The 20,556-nt window shown below is 41.0% G+C and overlaps 1 protein-coding gene and 1 long non-coding RNA gene across 5 annotated transcripts in view; one reads left to right on the top strand and one right to left on the bottom strand.

Moving 5' to 3' along the window:
- The window catches only part of dnm1a (dynamin 1a), a 101,255-nt gene that overhangs the window by 18,464 nt on the left and 62,235 nt on the right, over nucleotides 1-20,556 (bottom strand). For all 4 annotated transcript variants that reach the window (XM_066712861.1, XM_066712863.1, XM_066712860.1 and 1 more), the window contains one exon: nucleotides 17,192-17,305. In XM_066712861.1, the coding sequence (XP_066568958.1) occupies nucleotides 17,192-17,305 (114 nt within the window). The remainder of the gene's footprint in view (nucleotides 1-17,191; nucleotides 17,306-20,556) is intronic.
- LOC136758473 (uncharacterized) lies at nucleotides 6,050-10,252 on the top strand. Its single transcript, XR_010819969.1, has 3 exons — nucleotides 6,050-6,409; nucleotides 6,733-8,856; nucleotides 9,501-10,252. It is a non-coding gene; the product is annotated as an uncharacterized LOC136758473 (long non-coding RNA).

The raw sequence follows: 20,556 nt of genomic DNA, 5'->3' as shown, positions 1-20,556 counted from the left end.
CCACCACAAACCCTCCTACCGAAACACGGTAAATCATAAGTGCATTTATAGGTGTAGATACGTAGGTATAGGTAGGTATGCTGGGGTGCTTGAGGAAACAAAAGCCCTTCATGAAGGTCCCTTGACTTCTCACAAAGGGGGGGACTGTAACTTTAAGGAACTGCCTGTGTCTGTCTGTTAAAACTAGATTGAAAAGTGCTGGTGACTTGGGTTTGCTTCAAAGGCTCCCTCTAATACAGGCAACATCTGGGAACAATAAGCCGACTGCTAACCCCTCATTACCGAAAAGTCTTTGCCTTGGGAGGGGGCCAGTAGCACATTTCAAAACTTTTTTCTTTCTTTTTCTTTCTTTCTTTCTTTCTTTCTTTCTTTCTTTCTTTTTTTTCCAACTTTAATTCCTCATCTCTCAAACTTTCCCTTCTTCGCATAAGGGGTCAACTAAAACAGCGTTAGTAACTAAACTGATTAGGCCAAACTCAGCCAAAGCATCTTAGACATTGATGAATCTATCCTCCTGTGTTTTTAATGGCTGGAAAAAAAAGCTGGGTGTAAAACAATTTTCAGAATCTGTAGAAATGTTTAATATTACATCGTAGGGAAAGCACTATGCATTGCAATCAGTAATGTAAAGCGTCTACCATTTAGCAGGCCAGTGGAAAAGACTGATGCACAAGCACTTTCATGTATCAGCAGGACAAACTTGAATGGCAGCGTCCTGTATTGGCTTGTGTGTTTTTCATTATTCAAATCAAGAGGCTTGATTTGGTTTGAGATCTTGAAAGTCTGACTCAGACGTAAGTCTCATGAAGGAAAGTCTTGGTTTTGACAGCAGAACCACAAGAAAGCCTTTATCCTGAATAATAATAAGGAGTTGCTGTGAGTCCCTAAAAAAATATGTATAACTGTTTTAAATGTTTTTTCATCGGTACGTGTCAAGTTACCTTGCACGACTGCGCTGAGGAACGTTGGAAATGGGTGAACTCAATCCATCCGATCTCTCCATCAAAATATAGCCTCCAGTCTTAAAAAAAATTGAGTTTTCAAGAGTGAATGATGTCAAACATGAAGTTCTTTAGCTATTAATGAATAACAGTATCTATCTTGTGAAATATCACTGTGTATGAATGTGTATTTAGTTTCACTTTTTTTTTTGGGGGGGGTGTACTTACTGTTATACACAACACAAAAATGGTTGAATCTAAAGCGTACCAGATGTAAGCACAGAGAACTTTACATCCTTGTTCATTACAGCCCACTACAACAATGTTTTAATTTCACAAGAGATCTTCTTCAACACCACAAGAACACATTTGTGGAATTTAAAGTGCACTTTGAAAATGCTGAGAACATATGATGGGTCTTATTTGCTTTGTGCTTTCTTTTTGCAAAATTTGAAATAATACATAGTCCCCTGGGTGACTGCCTATTTCTTGGTATTAAACTGAGGTGAAATTATTATCTTTCTATTTGGAAATGAAACAGACACACTGTCAGGCGGGTGAGGGTTTCGTGTATACAGAAATGTGTGGCACCGAAGTATTGCTTGGAAGACAAACTGCCTTTCTCCAGACCAGTGGTGGGAAGCAACACGATTCTGATAACAATCCCCATTGTAAATAAATGAGTCAGAAAATGCCCAAACAGCCAGGATTGTGTTTAATAAAAGGTTGCAGTTAATGGGGAGCACACAGGATGTTATGAAAGTCTGGGTGTGTTATATAACACTCTGAAGCATCAAAGAACATTTGGCTTTCATAATAAAGTCCTTATTTAACGTCGCCCCCTCATGTGGCGCATTTACTTTTAAACCTTTTTTTATTTCGTTGTAAAACAGGACTGCATAGTAGTTATGCACTTCAGAAGATCAGCCATCCAAAACAAAGGGCAGGGAGAAATCTCTCAGTTTGTATGTTAAACAAACGTAAAACATCAAGGGAAAAACAGTATTGATTTGATAGGTGACTGATTTCATGGACTTAAAGCGATATCATTATAATTGTCACCTATTTCATTCCTATGGGTTTCTTCTGTATATTTGCAGATATCTTGGAACAGATTTTGACTACTGTAAAGTCTTAGTTCTGGGGCACATTTCCATGACTGTAAATATGAACATCCAATGGAGAACATTGTTTTCAGTCTTTTATTTACTTATTTTAGTTTTTCTTCTTATACTTGTTATGGTTCACTGCCATTAAGAAAACAACTTGAAAATCAGGCTTCTCAAACACTCAGAAATGCTGAATGTAAGCACGGGACATTTGGGAATTGCCCTAATCTAAACACGTCTATTCATTGTAGCAAAATCTGGGATGTAGATAGACATATCCAGGGCACAAACGCATGTTAATCTACACAGATAAAATCTCCACAATAGCCCTAAAACATGACTCTGACTTCGTTCAAACGACCTATTTATTCACAAAGTTCCCTTTGCGGTTTTCTTTTTTCGCCTGCAGGATTTCGTCTGTGTAGATAAAGAGCTGTGGGATTTCGTCTGGAGAGGGAGTGGAACACTTTTATTTTATTCCTACGTCCGCCACAAGCCATAAATAAGCAAAACACATTGGGCAGTATAAGTTTTACAATCAAGCTACATTTGCACCTGTGTTTTAATGTGTCACATAAATCTTTCAATTGTTGAAGAGCTGGATTTTTTTCCCAACATTTTTATTGAAACTAAAATGATATATATTCGCCATGCACATTTCTCTCCTCTGCTTTCAACCGGGGAAACCCAAAAGGCCATCACATGGAAGCACTGGTTGCAATTTACAGTTCAGAGGTTAATGAAGTTTAGAAAAATGATAAGAAATAACCCCCCTTGCACAAGTTCATTTAATCAGCAGGCAGGATATTAAATTAGGCAGAGCTCTTCGTCTCGGTTTAAGAAGTCTCCCCCCCGACCTCCTCCCCCCAGTCAACAACTGCTACCCCTAGAATCCAAGTGCCCCGACTTTCTATGCCACTTTTTGAGGCAGCGGGTTTTGTGAAAAGTGAAACTGTCTGTGTGATATCTCAGGACGACTATCTCACCCTCCTCTAAAAGAGTGGGTCCGGCGACACCAGATGTGGTGTGGAGATCCCATGCATCCATCACGGCAGCAAAGTCAAAGAACAGACCCTTCTCTTTCTCCTGAAAAAAGCCTAACATTGTAATTAGTGGAAATTCAGAATTCAAGTTACACCTACATAAAGAGGCCAGACAGTCTAGTGTAGAAGAGATTGTCTTATCAAATTGATAAAAAAAAGACAGAGGTGCATTACTGTGTAGTTAATCTGTCCTTTTAGGGAATATTTTTAAAGATGTCTAATGCCCTCTTATCCTCGTATTTTTTTCATTTTTTCCTTTTCTTCTCTATCATCTCACTCGTTACATATTTGTAGCAGATTTATTAAATTATTCATTTAAGCAGTGGGTCTTGAGTTTCAATTGCACGAGACGATTTTTCCACATTGCAAATGCTGGTGAAAGGTAATATAGCAGGTTAACTGTGAGATATTGGAGATATTCAATACGGTGACAACAGCTTGTTATTTCCAAGCTGTAAAAATCCAACTGTCTTGCAGTCGTTTCTACTGGAAACAATTTGGAAAGGAAATCAGGGGTTGTGTCTTGGTGCATATTTTATAAAACAGTATTAATGCCAATAAATAAATAAATAAATAACTACTTAAAAAACTGCAAAAATGCAAATTCAGAAAACTTTTGAAAGTGATTGATCTGTGTAAAAATAAAAAAAATAAGCACTGCCAGATCCTGAAATGCTTCTTTAATTTTGACACAGGGCCAATCATGTTCCAGATGGACAGTATGCCACTCTGTCTGTGAGATTCACAGAGCATTTCCAGGATATTTGCACTTTCTCACCCGCAGACCTCTGTGCTGTGTGCAGGGGTTGTGCCGGGCCATCCCGAGTGTGAGGTACAGAAGGAGGGGTTGAGGGGAAAGTAGGTAGGAAAGAAATTAAACACTTTGTTGGATCTTTCCCACAATAAACACAATTGTCCATTTCCTCTACTCACTTGGGGAGCAGCTCATAAAGTTATGATCCTTTCCTCTCTCTCTCTCTTTTTTTAAGAAGTTTGCTGTTAGACAGTTTTGACACACAGAGAGAAAGGATGATGCTTCCTTTAAAAGCAAGTGCTGCTATGCGTTTCCAGTCTGGTCTGTCAGAAGACAAGCTATCAGCACTGAACTGGCCCTCAGTGGGTTTAAACCCCGGCTGAAAGACTCACAGTGGAAAAAGTCCCCCCCTTCCCCTTGTTTCAGTCTAGCCTGGCTGCCTACCTGCAGTTCTGCTGACCCAGCTCCACTGGGAATAAAGCAACTCCACTTTGATTTCTCATTCAGGAAAAACAAGAGAAACCATAGCTAAAACAAACACACTGCTCTCCATCCCACTGCAGACCACCTTGGATTCTAAGCTGAAGACCCAGGACCCCTCCCCCCCATCAGCAGTGAGCTATGGACAACGGAGGGCAACCTTGGCATTTAGCGTGGTATGTTGGGTTTGGATTGGTTTGTTACTCCAAGTAAGTACACGTATACTTGAGCCCGTGTGAGCAGGGGCTTTCCACCAGCAATCTGATCCTCCTCGCACTTCACTATACATTGTGGCCAGCCCTGCGGTGCAATGGGTAAATATAAGACACATATCACCCAATATGATTTTTTAGCTACTATAATTCGAGGGAGCTAACTTCCGAATGTAAAAAACGTCTACCCAGTGCGTCATTCTCCTTTTATTTTGAAATGCCAGTCAGTCTGAAGCCCTCCTCTTGGAGTGCGTGTTGGGCTGTGTAGCACAGATATCTCTGGAGGACTCTGGAGGTTGAGCTTTTGGCTTGCAGTGTGATCAGTAGAGGACCGTAGTCTGTCTTGGAGGATGCCTATAAGCAGTCTTCATCTGTCCAACAAAGCTGGTCTAAGGACTGCAGTGTGCCATGCTGATCGATTATCATCCTGATCAATTGCAGATTTAACGTCAAGGCACAAAATGACAAAATCAGTATTTAAAGACACTGAACAAGGAGAAGGGTGTCACTTGATAGCCTCATAGTGTATTTAGCACTGCTGTACCAAAGGCCATTGACCGTCATCTTTTAGGAGGAAATTGCAAAAAAATATATTTTTTAAGTAAATGCCAGAGACATGACCGATCTTATCCTGAATCCACATAGAGATAGAGCAAAATTAAGGTAACGGTGAGCTCTCTACTCTGCCAGCTGAATGAATTCATAGACAGAATTCAGCCTTAAAATAAACTGGATTTAATGAGAGGTGTCTTCTCAAACTCCTTCTAACATTGTTCATTTTCAGCCCAGGCGATGCTTGAAACCACTTTCCCTCCTCAAAGCTGTAACGTCTGCTACTTTCAAAGAAACGATTTGCTGGTACCACGCCTGATTTAAATTTGCACAAACCCAGGTAGTTTTACACGGACCCTTCAGCAGACTCATGGAGCTGACCCACATCCCCTCCCCGCCGCCCGCTCCCTCCCAGCACCCTGACAGAAATCTACCAAGGAAGTGAACTTTGCTCCTGTTCTTCAAGTGTTCAAACCCCCCACCCCTCCCTCCAGACACACTCGCACACCAACTCCCCCTATACCATCACCCTAATGTGGGTGGGGGGGTCCCTGCCTGAGATAAAGGTCTCTTTATTCAGTCTGCTTCACGACAGGGAAAGGAAATCAGCTTAAAAAAAAACATACAAAAAAAACACAGGAGTGAAGGCAACAGACCACAGTGCTGCACATCTGGAGTTATTACAACCATCCATCCCAGCCAAGAAACTCCGACATTCCTTCACTGGCTACAAAGTCATGGAGCTTCTAATGTCAACTCCCCCTCTGTGCCCCCCGAACACTACCGCCGACCGAGCACACTCCGACCTCCCCCCTCTCCCCCCAACTCTTCTCCTCCCCCATGGGGCAACTTAATATGTCTCACTTCCTGTTGACCTCTGACCTCTCACTTCCTGCTGCCTCCTCAAAAGCACCAAAAAGTTTTTAAAACAGAACCCAGATGAAAAGCCCCACCTCCTCTCTCTCTCTCTCTCTCTCTCTCTCTCTCTCTCTCTCTCTCTCTCTCTCTCTCGCTCTCTCTCTCCCTAGGAAAGTTGGTTAACAGAACTGTGCCACGTCAATCCTACAACTGCTCTTACTGCCGTTGAGAAGGGATGTGGAACGCTTTCTCTTCTTCCGCGCCTGAATAGTATCGTTCCTTTTTTTTTTCATTCAAAAGTTTTACTTTCTTAAAAAATCGATCTACTCTCTTCCACGAGATAAACAGCACCTGGCGGCAAGGCACAGATGTTTCTTTTTTATTTTCCTTTTTCTAAAAATATTTGTATTTATTTTTTTATTTTTTTAGGCACGCCAAGAAGAACTTACAGCTTGGATGGGTGGGTGGTTTGTAGCCTGGCGGGGTGAGGGGGGGACTAATCTCTTTTTCCTTCCACTGCCCTCCTCTCACATAACCCTTTACCTCCATCAAATATCACCACCTCCCCCCCTACACCCCCTCTACCATCCCTCTACTACCTCTTCCCTTCCTCTGCGCTGGCTGCAAGCATCTCCAGTCTTCAGGTGGACTAAGGGAGAGTGAGAGTGAGGGAAGAAGGCAACAGTGGCAGAAGGAGGAGAGAAAGTGGACCAGTGGACCACTGCCCTGCTGACGGACACCTTTCTAACACTACGTTTTCCTTTCTTCTTTCTTCCATTGCAGGAGCTTGACCTTGCGCGTTGCTTTTAGATGCGTTTGTTTCACTGACGCGTTGGACTGTAGCTTCGGTTTTTCCTCGCCTGCCTTCCCCTCCGACGTAGAGCGGCAAACAGACACCAGTTGGTAACAAACATTTTGACTTCTTTACCTCATCGGCAAAAGCTGGGAAGACTAACATGGACATGTTGTACCGTCATGTTTTCTTCCAGCTTGCAGGCTAGATTTTATAGGCTGTTTTAAGTCACAGGAACTTAACTTAACAGGCAGCTGTCTGGTTTTAAGCAATAACTGCGTTCTATTTGTTCAGCTTTGTTTAATTTTTCATTTTGTATTTCACCAGATTACCCAGGTATTGTATTTTAATTTCCTTTTTTTTTATCTTAGAGTTTATAAGAAAACCAAGCAGTTAAAATTGAATATTCAGAGATGCAGTTAGCACAAACCAAAAGTGACCAGCCATGGTTTGTGGTTTGAATGGACACGCTGTTCACCAGCTGCTCTCAGCATTAATAAACAGGAAAAGGCAGACAAATTCAAGTCAAATCGTTGGTTACCATCTGACTGACTGTGCAGTTTTTTGTTTTGTTTTTTATAAAATAACTGTCTGGCTTTGCTGATTTTTCTGATAGTATCTGTGAATGGATTAGCTTTGGCACATTATGTGATTAACCCTCTCCATGTCAATTATTAGACTGTAGAACTAAGATTACCAGTGGGGTATGAGACACAGAAAGAGAGAGAGAGAGAGAGAGTTTTTACTTTCAATTTCAAGGCTTATGTCCACTCTCTTCCTACCAGAACACTACAGGAAAGCTGTGAATTTTATTGAAAATCAGCCGAGTGCTTTTTTCCAGGACTCAGAAGTGTCGTATATATGTGTGTGTGTGTGAGAGAGAGGTGCCTCTGGGTGTGTATACCTCAGCATTTCCAAATATATGCTTAGATGTGTCATACAAACAACTTACTGTATATAAAAGGACTTATATAAACGCAGCCTGGGAGTATTTCTAGCCAATTTTGTTATTCTTTTATTTATTACCTGGTACGTTTTCTCATGTTTCATTTCTTTTTTCTTAATACTCCAAGCATTTATTTTTTAGGGTAAAAAAAGAAAAACACAACCTGAAATATTTTTTTAAACACAGCTTTCTCTTCTTAATTACTTGATTCAAATATTTATTTTATTTTCTAAAAAAATCACAGCCCAAATCCTGTTTTTTCAGTGTGTAGTGTATAGAGATGCAAAGGGAAGAGTATAAATGGGTCGTGCAATGACAAAATGTATTTTTAAAAAGGAGACACTCTTAAAGCAAAGTGACATATTGTCATTATTTGGTACTATAATGGTGTTTTTCTGTAATGTTTCTTCCCCCCATTTTGTCGTAGAATTACTTCTGACATTGAAATTCAGAATTAGATTATCATTATTATTTATTTTTTGAAGTTTTGAAGTTTGGTTTATTTAAATCTCTCCAAGTTTAGCTAATAATTCATTTTCAAAATCCGAAGAACAAGAACAAGAACAGTGAAAACCAAATGGGTGACTTTCAGGAATTTTACTATTAACCCATTTACATTCTTTTTTTTTTTTACATTTCCTTTTCCTGCTTTGCTTGTTCTTCCCAAGTAGGTACCTGTGGACAACCTTGTCAGCTTCCAGGAGCTGATGTTATTGCAGCTCATGTTTCATGTTTTCTAAGCTCTGGTTTCTATAGAATTAGTGACTAGAAGTTCGACAGGATCTGTAAGAATTGGAGAAAATGGAGAGGAATCCCATTTGCACCACTGCCTGTGTCTACGAGTGTCTGTGTGTGAGTGTTTGTGAGTGTTAGTGCGGATTTATGTGCCGCGGCAGAGTATAATCGGAGGTTGCCCACGGACTACTACCCTGGCAAGATCCAGCGGCCCGCCCCGCCTGCCCAGTGTTCAGACTACCTGTTCAGGAAGTTGTGGTTGTACAGTAGTCTGCACATTGGTTAGGCTGTGTGGGGGAGCTCGAGAATTCAAGATCTGAGGCCACCAGAGGCAGAAGGCCACCATACCATCGCCCCAGCCAACCCGTGCCACGCTTCAGAGCCCCAACTCCCCACGTCCCCGGAGAGAAGGTTCCACTCAGCTTTAGCCATTGTAAGCTATTATGCGTGAACCGAGAGCTAATTTTTTTTCTCTCTTTCAGGTTAAAAACATATTTTTACAATATTTTTGCCTGCACAAAAGACTTTGTAAATCTTTCCCACCACTTTCAGTTTAGTTTGCTAGTTTATTTAGATAGTAACATGGGGCCCTATATGCTGAGAGGCATCCCAGTAATAGAGAATGTTTATTTAAGAGTCACAGTCTGCAATTTTCTTTTTGTACGTTTATTTTTCAAGCTTACACTATGAAAGATAAATTCTATCACTTATTTTTTTTTTGATAGGCCACAAACATATTTTCATTTATTTTATTAGTGGTAGGTACATTACAATAGTTTATACCCAATGTGAATGTGTTTATACACAGCTGTCTTTTCTGTGGTTGGTAATCTGATATAGATTACACATGCAATGATGCTGAGGAGTTTTAGTGAATGTGGCATCAAGTAACGAATACAGAGTATAATCCAAAACATAAGCTAAACAATTGCTTGAAGGGGGGTTCTCACAGGATAGCGATCATGTCAGGAATACTGTTTTAGTTAGACCAAGGTTTAGTTTGGTTGATGTTAATGTATTGAGGCATGTCTTCAGATCATCAATAACTCATTGCTTTACTTAATTTTGACTCTCCAGCAGCACTAAAACTTGGAGATCTCTGACTACAACTGGAGAGACTTCACATCTCTTGGGCTGACTTCTCTACACTGCCTGTTTATGCAGATGAACAGTGACATTGTTCTAAACACCCAAAGCACTCAAAAGATCAGCACCAAGTTACCTGATATAGGTTTGGGACATTGTTTTATCCAGTACTGCAAAATGATCTTCCCTGCTTTCACACTGAATGTAAAACTGTGTTTAACATCTTAATTATTATCCCTGCCTTAATCTCTTTAATGTATTAAAGGCATTGAGATGCTTCTATTCTAAACACAGCTTACTTGGGGGGTGAAGACAGGTAATATTGATTATGTTCTTTCCAGGATTTTTCTCATTTCCAAACACAGGGAAGCAGTGTCTGAGCCGTGCCTGTGTACGACTAAATGAGAGCTAAAATCCATCTGTTTGATAGGTTCTTCGGACCAAGTTAACTGTTCAATACTTTGACATGCCTGTGTTCGTGTGTGTAAGGGATGGCAGGGGGTATTCATATTTTAGAAGAAATAAAATAAATTAAAAAAAACATGACATCAATTTGATTTGTGAAGATCGCTGAGCTGTACAAAGTGGCGAAAAAACACTGCCATTTGACTCCAGGTAAGAAAATAAAAGATTGTTCAAAAGCTGGGAATGATCAACAGCCCAGAGTAGTGTTAAAAACTGGTGCTGTCTATATGAAATGCAACTGTGGGTTTCAATACAATTCCTGACAAAGCACAAACTCATTCAAATAAAATGTCTAGCTTAGAAATATTGCTCCACTGCAGTTATTTATTACAGTAGTTTAGGCAGACACAATTGCCTTTTTATAAAGCATTCAAACTCAGGAATGTAGAAAAGAAAGTACACTGACCATATGTAGATTATGGGGGTGTAGGATTTAGTTTGTAGGTCATTATAAGGCCTTGGAACTCTAGCATAGGAGGACTTCGAAAAAATAAATAAATGGTGCATTAAATTAAACTAGCCTTCTGATTTATGTAGGATTAAGCAATTGAACAACTAAAACAAATCAGAAAAAGGGATAAAACATTGATAGGATACGCTCTGACCTCTTTTCCTTAATGTCTTTAGCATTGTGGACGTGGATAGCAACAGAGTTTTACTGGAGTTTAAGGAGGAGAAAAGCAAATCTAATTCTTCATTTTGAGAAACCCACGGTGTCAGGCAGCAGTTTATTCATTCTTCTTGAGTGACTACATTTATGACTAAAAACCCACTTCCCTGCTGTCTGGGACCAGTTTGCCGTTATTTTGTGGATGTCTTCCCACTTCGGTTTGCAATTATCTTGTGAAAAGCTGTCCTTCTTCCTTCACATCTAAATTTCTGTGCTCTAGGGCCCCACGGTATTTCTGAAGTAGAGTGAAAAACCCCAACATAGTTCCTAACCACAAATTCTTGCAATCCTCTTGGAGAAGTCTTTCCCGGAGATGTTTTTGTTCTGGAATAACTGTTTCACATGGCCCGTGTTAAATAAAGCAGAGAGAAAACTACAGCAACACAGAGCTCCCATTCCCGCATAGACAACTGGGCAGAACTGAAGAAACAGGAAGCTGTCCCGAACAAAACTTCACAACTTGTAGTAACATATACTTATATATTTTGAATAAATTCACAAAGTAATACTCTATAACATTAAATCAAACTTTAGAATGGTTCCACTGGTAAAGGCCTTCATTCAGATTTCAGCTTGAGCTCTGTGACCCAGAGATCACAGGTTTCAATCTTAGCTTTGTCATTAACAGACTATGACTGAAATCCCCTTATTAACAACTGGTGATCCTAAATAGCAGGGTGTATATAAATAAATACAAATCATGGTCAATCCCAAAATACATAAGCATCAAAGAGGTGCAGTGTCTAATACCTGAGGACCAGTAGGTCTAGCTAGATAGTGGAGTGAGACTGATTACTCCGATTCGGTGGGGAAATAAAAGGGTTATCAAAACATCTGCCAAGAAGATTTCCAGGGTAACGGCAGCATCGGGAATGGATTTTACTTTAAACTGTCCTTCACGTGAGGGAGGAAGATGGCTTTGAACTGGAATCTCTTTTCCAGATGCAAAGAAAAAGAAAAGAATATCCAGATGTGGATATTTTCAAAGTTCACATGTGGCTGCAATATTTCACTCAGACAATCTCTCTGCAATTCATTTGTAAAAGCTGTCCTACCTCTTTCGATGTCCTTACCCAACAGCAGGCATTGGAGATCCCTTATTAAAGATCTGTTACGTTATTACTTAATCAAACTTTATTTACAGCGATTAACTTATTAGAAACACAGAAGAGTCTAGCCCTGGGGCAGGAACACACATTAAGTACTTCTTTGTTCTGCCCCAGTTATTTCTATATCAGACTCTATGCAATCATGTGATTTGAGCGATTGTGTCCTGTTGTTTTTCTGCTGAGGCCCATTTCTGTCACACTACTGTTGGAGTATGATATATGTGTTTATATTGACATGAGGGAAAACAACTTGCAGGCTGTTATTATCTGTGTAATAATCTTACTGAATGGCCAAAAAGACATTGTGCAAGCATCATTTTCTTCCCCAATACACTTCCTTGCTATAAATCCACATACAGCTGTGCACACCAACACCCAACACCCACAACACGCTCAACAAGTTTCACTGAAATCGTCGTCTCCAAAAACCCCCACTCACTCTCAGCTCTTAATCAACCGTCTTAAAATATATCCACTATTCCTTCGAGTTATTTACGGGCCTGACATGACTGCCTTTCCGCCGCTTTTACGACACAACTGGGGTGGAATGGAGTTTTGGTGTCTGGCAGACCCCGACAAGAGAGAAAGAGAGAGAGAGAGAGAGAGAGAGAGAGAGAGAGAGAGAGGAGGGTGAAGCACCAAGTTTAACTGTGGAGTCCCGCTGGAGCCCGAGAGTGTTCAATCTGCCTGTTAACACCTCTGGCCCTGATGGATTGCACCTAAAGACGTCTCCAAATAACATCCTATCTGTCCTCAGTCGCCCCCCCCCACCCTTTCATTACTGAGAACACACACGGGCTGGAGATTAATTTTCACTCTTGACTTCAAACAACGACATCATTTATATATTGAAAAATTTCAGCGCCTCAGCACATCCTGGAAAGCGCTTTACATATTAAATAAGTTATTACTAAGAAGACGAACTCTGGAGACTCCTGGGACAGATCTGCTGTGAATACACTGGAACATCATCCTCTTCCTTGATCATTTTCAAAGGTGGTTAGAAAACAGTTTCCTCATACAAAAGTAAGAGCCCAGACTGTTCTTATTGCGTATATACAGAAAACTATGTCTTTTGTACACAGATGACAATAGAAATAGCTTACTGACCCAAGAAACTCATCAAAGTATTCTCTGAAGGAACTGTAAGTCCTCCCAAAAATAACGTTTGCAGCGTAGCACAAATATTCAAATATTTATTTTCCTCTTCATACAAACAGAAAGCTTTTGCTTATAGGATGTGCTAAGGGCCCTTCACAAGTCACTGCTATTTCAAATTTCTTAATTAGCATCTCTTATCTGACGTGACAGCTTCCACCATTCCCTTACAAGATCGAAAAGCTCCGGACACCGAAGAAGACTCAGCATTTACCGCCCTTGAATCCCAGTACTGGCTTCAGAGCTCTGGATATAAATGCTCCCACATTTTCAGGCGCTATGGGAATGCAGCAGAACCTGACCTCATCTCAACCTGATTTTCTTGCAGTGGTGCCATTTTTCGGGATCTGCAGCATGAAAATCTGAAATTATTTAACCGGTAACCATAGGCAGCTCACAGCGCACACCAAAACCAACAGAATCATATGACAAAACATCGAGAATGGATGGTAAAGGAGTTAGAACATTACAGAGGTTCTGAACGAGAGGATGCCCTGTGACCCAACAGCCCCAACATCACCTCCCTACAAACTTGTTTTCTGTTTATGTTCTCCGCTGACATAAAGCTGTTGGCAATGTGTGTGGTTCGGGTCAATTTTAAATTTAGTATCCTCTGTATAACTCTGGTACTCAAGCCAGATTCTGTGGTGGCAGCCTATTGCCACCAGCAACACTCACTGGCAGCTTCAGCACTTTGCTCAGCTCTTTATGAAAATGGGAGAAAAAATATTTTCTAGCACATAACTACAAAAATATCTACAGACGTAACCCCACACCAAACATCACGTAGCAAAATGGCTCAGTTTTTCTCTGCGCCCACTATCACAAAGATCAAAGCCCACTCAGACAGAGATTGGCTAGGTGGACTGCTTGACCTGGTGTCCTGACTGACTGAAACGAACTGAAACATGTGAGGGCATTTCTAAAGCTCTTATTTGATAGATTAACTCCCTTAATGGCTCATTGCTTCAGTCTTGTAATGAGTTTGTAAAAGAGCAGCCTTCATCTATACACAGAGTAAAAGCAGGGCTCTGACACAGTAAACCCCTTGGCTTCGAGTGGAGGATACACCCTATAGCCTGGAGATTGCGGGTCCATAGCTATTTGTGGTCAGGACTCCCAGGATGCAATACACAACTGGCTGAGTGCCACTGGGGTTGGGCAGGAAAAACTGCCTGGAGAATCTTTGGCTTGCTCACTAACAACCTCCGTCACTGGCTATTAGCAAGTTGTGTTATCCATGAGAGTTGTGTCACTGCACTCTCTGTGACATAATATCTGTGCTGTTTGCTCGCTAGACTCATGTTTTTGTTGTCACCCCCTCCTCCAGACTTTTACAGGGCTGTAAAATGAACAACTATTGCAAACACAGATTTTAAAGGGGACCAATAATTGGATATACTAAATATATATGTAAACAAATTATATAAATGTATGCCTCCATATACAATTCAAAACACTGAAAGACTGACAAACAATAATAGCATCTGAATACAGTGCCTGGTGACTGGTTTCCAGAAAAGTCCTATAACCAAAATCAATACTGCTCTTCAGAAAATAGAATCCTATGCATATTTTATGTATTTTGTTAATTTGTTGAGTGCTTTTGTTGTTATCTATTAAAAACCTCTACAAAGCAGACAGACCATACTGATTAGTGTGCATGCAAAATAAATTCCTATTTTCACTGAAACTACACTGCGATGTTTCAGAAGCAAACGTGCTGTGCCAGCCCTGCTCAGAGACGACAAGGCTAAAAAAGACCGGGCTTCGATGAAGTTTGGTAACCGTGATTCCCAGCCAAACCAAAGCTGCAGCAAACCGCAGCAGCCTAGAATATTTTCAACACAATAAAACAGCTATAAAAAAAGACAGCCCTAGAATAGTTCAAGAGTTAAAACGTGGTGATCAAGAGGCCTATATAGCATGCAAAGTTTATTTTGGCTTGGAGGGATATCAGTGATAGACATATGGTGTGGAAAATCAGAAAGGAAGCAATGAGTGCACTGCACAGGCTAATTCAGGCAAGTCATAGGATTCTCCCAGCTTTGTTTTTTCGGGGCTTTTTCATTCAGACAGCACTGAGATCCTGGCATTGCCACTGCCTTTTGCAAGCTCCAGTGAGACTCGGAGAGCACTGGACTGCTTGATTCAAAGACCTGGTATGTCTGGTAATGGAAACCAGATGCCCCTAGCACTTCCACTGAAGGTTATTATTAGTGTCTGGGGCTTGGGGGGCTTGGTGTGTGTGTGTGTGTGTGTGTGTGTGTGTGTGTGTGTGTGTGTGTGTGTGTGTGTGGGAGGGGGTGGGGGGTGGGGGTCGGCTACAGCCTCAAAGACCATATGTGCTGCTTTCAGATCTGTCTTGACTCCTACTGCTTCCCTGCTTGGGACTGGAGTTGTGATGCCCCGAGATACCACGGCTCTGATCTGGCTGTGTGTATTGTAGACCACAGGGAGTGTCCCTGGCTGGAGAATTTCAATAAATAAAGACCCGAGCTGATGAGATGTTCACAAAATGGTTGAGCGTGTATATGTTTTTATTTTGCTGGAAGGAAAATGATGGGCCGATGTCTAAATGTGGGAGAGATGGGTTTGTAGGATTTTTTGCGCTAGTTCAATTTCTCCGGGTAGTCCAAGTGTCCCAGGACCAGCAAAGGAGGTGTCCTTATCTTACCCCATAAAAGATATACCGCGGGTCGATTTTAGGAAACCCAGCAATTTCCTAGTTTTGATTATACTATCTCTCAAGACACAACAAACCAGTTTAATGATTGTGGACCCAAAGAACACTGGCATGGGGTGAAGGAAGAATGAACAGAAATTCACCAATTACAAAACAATATAATAATACATAAAATATATAAAACTTAATTGTCCTCCTAGCTTTTTCAGTCCTTTTACACGCGGATCTAATAAGATCGTTAACTAACCTCTCTCCCTATGAGAAATAGAAGAATGCACTGACGTTGCCAGGGATAGCGATATAGTTGAGCCGCAGGGCGCTACGGTTTCCTACGCCTTCCCAAAACAGTAATCGAATCTATAGTTTAACACGGGATTTCCTTGTGGGTTTTAATAAGAGCTATTCGCAGCACCAAGGTCGGCGGAGAACATTAGTTATAGCACGAGATTGACGAGTCCGACGGGAAGACAAAAAACATTGGGCCTTTCCTAATACATTCTCAATGTGCGTGGTTGTGTGTATGTGTGTGTAGTATATGAAATGCATATGTTCAATGCATTCGAATACTGATAGGTGTTTGCGAAGGAATGAGGGCCAGGACTGGTAGTTAATAATGTTGACTGTCAACCCCCCCGTGCCTTGAGGCATGTGCAAACCAAAAAAAAAAAAAGAAAATAAGGGAAATGTGCCCTTTTTTTAAGTAGAATTACTATGGAAACAATGGTCCATTTTTTCCTCGGAGTTGGGCAGTGTTAGTTTTGGGTCCCCCGACGCTGAGAAACCACGATCCATGGGCTGATGTAAAAATAAATAGATGTGGAGGTTAGGAGCCCGGGAGAGAGGTTCCTGCCCAACCGCGTGTGTTAGTCATTTAGGAACGGGGAGTGGAGGGGGGGTTGGGGAGGGTTAAACAGAGGCTTTTGTTAGCCAGGAGATGAAAGCGAGCCTACAGCACCCCTATATTCCCCACATGGTGTTCATTAAAAGGCCCAAACCAGCTAACCAGAGCTACCCCACACACCCCACTCCCAGCCTCCCGCCTGCCTTTGAAACACAATCAGTTTATGAGAAGCAGTCCTCATAGTTAAGTGAAGACGAAAGCCCATGACTGACTGGTAATTTCTGGTGTGCAGATGTGGACATGCCACCTTGCATTTGGGAGCCAGACTAGGGGGCCAGCTTGGCTCAGGCCCATATACTGAAAGGAAAAGCTTGTCCCCTACCCCCATACAGAAATACCCAACTACACTTCCTCCTGTGCTATGCAATGTATAGTATGTGCTGTTGTGCCGCCACTGAACATCTATGGTACGACAACAACAGTGGGACCCTCAGAGTTAATGATAAAGATAGGTTTGATTTGGACATTTGAGGTGAAAAAAATGCAGAAAAGACAGACAGAGAAAAAAAACAAAGAAAGAAAGAAAAAAGGATAACACATAAGATAGAAATGGACGATAGAAAACAAAGAGGAAGGACTATTTAATAAAGGAGTAATTATTTATGAAAACAAAACACCCCAGAAAACAAAAATCACCCTCTAACATACACACAACAGGGCTCTTCAGTGATCAAGCGTGTTGGGGCCACTCACCTCGTCATCCTTGTACCAGGACAGGGTCTCGGCCGTCAGCACAAACCAGTACTCCTTGGCCCCTCCTTTCATGATGCTAATGTTGTTGATGGTGAGCCAGCCCTTTCTGATCACCTGAGGGGATGGGACAATACATGGCATCAGTGCCCCACAGAAACCCATCCAGACATTAAAGCCTTCATGGAAACCAAGCTGATGTCTGCAGAAGGTGGAACTCATATCTTTTGGAAGAATTTTTCATATTACTAGGTCACAAGGAAATATCTGTCAAGGATCTCTCCCCCCCCCCTCTCTCTCTCCCATAATCTGGTTTCTTTCTTTTACATCAATAGACTCATTCAAGGTTAAAGTATCTGACTGGTATATCAGACAGCAGACGAGTCCTCGACCGTGAGTTTTACACGGAGGAATGACATAAGAAAAAATCGGCACCGGTTGATTCTGCTGCTTATCTGAACTGATAGGATAAGGAGAGCAGTGTATCATCGGGGCTTTCCAATTATTTTGTGTCACATCTCATTATGTGTGTTTGTCTTTTGTTTCTGATTAGCATATGAATATGTTATGCTAATTCATGTAACTATTCCAACAAAGAAAGTGATTCTGGACAGACTTCTCAAAGCAAAACATGAGACCCTTGAGTTGGGGCAAAAGTCTTTACTCATTTCTTAAATTTGTCTTCTTCACTACTGTCTTTATACTACATGCACTGCAAGGATCATACCTGTCTTCTTTTACCCTCTTTCCCATTTTCCACATTGAAGAACAGTTCATGAACCTATTCCTAGTTCATGAACTCCTCTCAGCTTTCTGAGATGCACATTGACTAGCACACGCACATTCACTTCCTCTGTAAATGTCTTGGTAAGTGGTTGACAGGTCTTTTCAGAAGCTTTATTTTTTTTGTTTCTCTTGCTGGAATAGTTTTCTGAGCAAATCATAATCTTAGGGGAGATGCTAACTGAAAACTAGACTGAACACTAACATATACAGCAGGTAAGCACTGATAAAACGGTTCATTTACATGTACATCGTGTCTTAGAAGGGCTTGATATCATGACCCTGTACTTTGTCAAACATTAGACAGACATGAAGGAGTAAACATTACGTTAAAATATAATGTTGAATAAGCACCTTTTTGTAAAAGGAGTGGTGTAAATGCAACAACATAGTGGACTGTGGATTGTACAATAGGTGGGACACGAAGATTAAGCGACAAGTCTTAACAGTTGAATGAGCTTCATGCCTTGTCTGAATTACTGTGTGAGAAACTGTTCAGACCCTCTTATCTTCACTAAGGTTTTGAGAGACAGCCAGAACCCTCCAGATTTGAGCTCAGTCTGATACTGGAGTTTGATTTAAAACAGCTGGATCTAAGGTGCACGTGAAAAAAAAAAAAAATACAATTCACTTCAACAGAAATGGAAGCAAGTTATTTAAATCTGTCCAGTTGATTTAAAGTTGTGGATGAGAAACACATTGTTTCACATTTTCTGACTGGGCAGAATTCTGTACCATGGTAGCTTTGAAATTCTTTGAAATGTGGTGAATGAATTACAGAGGAAGCAATTTCATTTCAGTGTCAGTAGGTGTACAGTATTCTGCCTGGCTTCTTGCTAAGCTGTAAGATGTTTTTTTTTCTCTCTCTCTCTTAAAGAAAATGTATTTTTGCTTTATTTACTTATTTTAAATTCAACCCCACGGAGAGCAAAGTAAGAACTAGGTACATATGCAAATTTCAGTTTCTGATAAATTGCAGTATTGTATGAATACTGAGAGAGTTCAAGAGAATTGCAATGTCCACGGTGACCACGGGAGGGCGATACTTGAAATAAATGCATTGAGGCATGTTTCCACTTGGCCTGGCAAAGCAAATTAAATGCATTTCTGGATCAAAAGTATAAAAAAAACAGTATACCTTACTTTGCTCTCATTTAACTTTTATTTGGCAAGAGAGCACAGGCAACTCCTTAAGGGGAATTTGACTGTGGTTCTTTGACTGTTCAAGAGCTCTCAGTGGTATTTGCTTTTTTTTTTCTTTTTTTTTCTTGGCCAGTTGAAAAGTAACTAACCTTGGTCATACAAAATGACCAGTGTGGATTTACTGACATTTGCAAGCACTGCAAATTGAGCCAGAATGGCAGAAATCACTGTCTTCATGTGGACCTCACCTGTAGCTGTTTGTATTTGAGTACTGTTCAAATCAATCAACTAGGTATGGATCACAGCTACTCCTACAGCAGTACGCGATGACACACTGTCTATGGAGTCAAGGGGCATCTTTCAAAGCTGTCTTAGCTCAAGTGAAATATATGCTGCAATTTTCAGCATATAAATAAAGTCCAGATACAAATTCCAAAACCATGTTTAAGTAGAACAAAGAAAAATAACATTTCAATAATTAATATTTGCAACAGTTGTCTCCAGCTAGATTGGCTAGTTTCCACTTTTAGAATTATGTTGCTGTAAATTAGGAACAGATTTAGCACTGGAGAGAACAGCTTTGAAGATCGCAATGTTAGTTTCAAAGGCAAATAGGTGAAAGGATGTATGCTGAGTCTCCTGTAATGCTTTTCACATTGAAAAACGGATTGTAATTTACCAATTCAGTTGAGAATCAGCATCCAATGGCAGAGAACGTTGTTAAAGAGCTGGTGAGGGTTCCTGGTTGGACGGTCTGCTCACACTGTCCAGGGGCAGGGACCAATTGACTGCCACACACAGGGGAGGTACAGTCAGCTGAGAGACACTCTGCCCACAATGAACCCAGTTGTCAGAAATGGCTGTCAGTCGTCCACCTGGCACAAAAACCACGCTCTCCGTGCTATGGACTGACAGTGTATCAAGACAGTGTATCTTTATCTCCTGAACTGTAGCGTTGCTGTTTAATATGCACCTAATGTAATCGATTTGTAAGGGTGCACGTAAAACGCCAGGTAATATGTTATAGATCAGTGGAGTTGTTTCTTCACCAGTTTTTATTTAAAGCCCTGAACTGCACCCCCCACCCCCCATTCCATTGTGGACTGTGCTTCCTGAGCCTTGCCATTATTTTCCAATTATTACTTTGCATCCATGAATCTTTAAACAGCCCAGTCCCAATGGAATGCAGGGTTAGGAGGCAGTCCTCTGACATACCAATGGAGCACATTTTTGCCCAACACAGCACAGAAGAAAACAACAGCAAAAATCTGTACAGTACACTGATATTATTACAAAGCATTGAGACAGTGCCTGCATCGCAGCTGTCTCTCACTGAGTGTAAAAATAAAACGGATGTTCAATTACCTCTGCAAATCTCAAACTTATCGGTCCTCTATCCTGCTGAATGAAAATTTTAAATAGAAATTACACGAGGCAGGAAT

The sequence above is a fragment of the Amia ocellicauda genome, chromosome 9 (assembly GCF_036373705.1).
Source record: "Amia ocellicauda isolate fAmiCal2 chromosome 9, fAmiCal2.hap1, whole genome shotgun sequence".
NCBI classification, from domain to species: Eukaryota; Metazoa; Chordata; class Actinopteri; order Amiiformes; family Amiidae; genus Amia; species Amia ocellicauda.
This window is presented reverse-complemented; position numbering and strand designations above follow the sequence as displayed.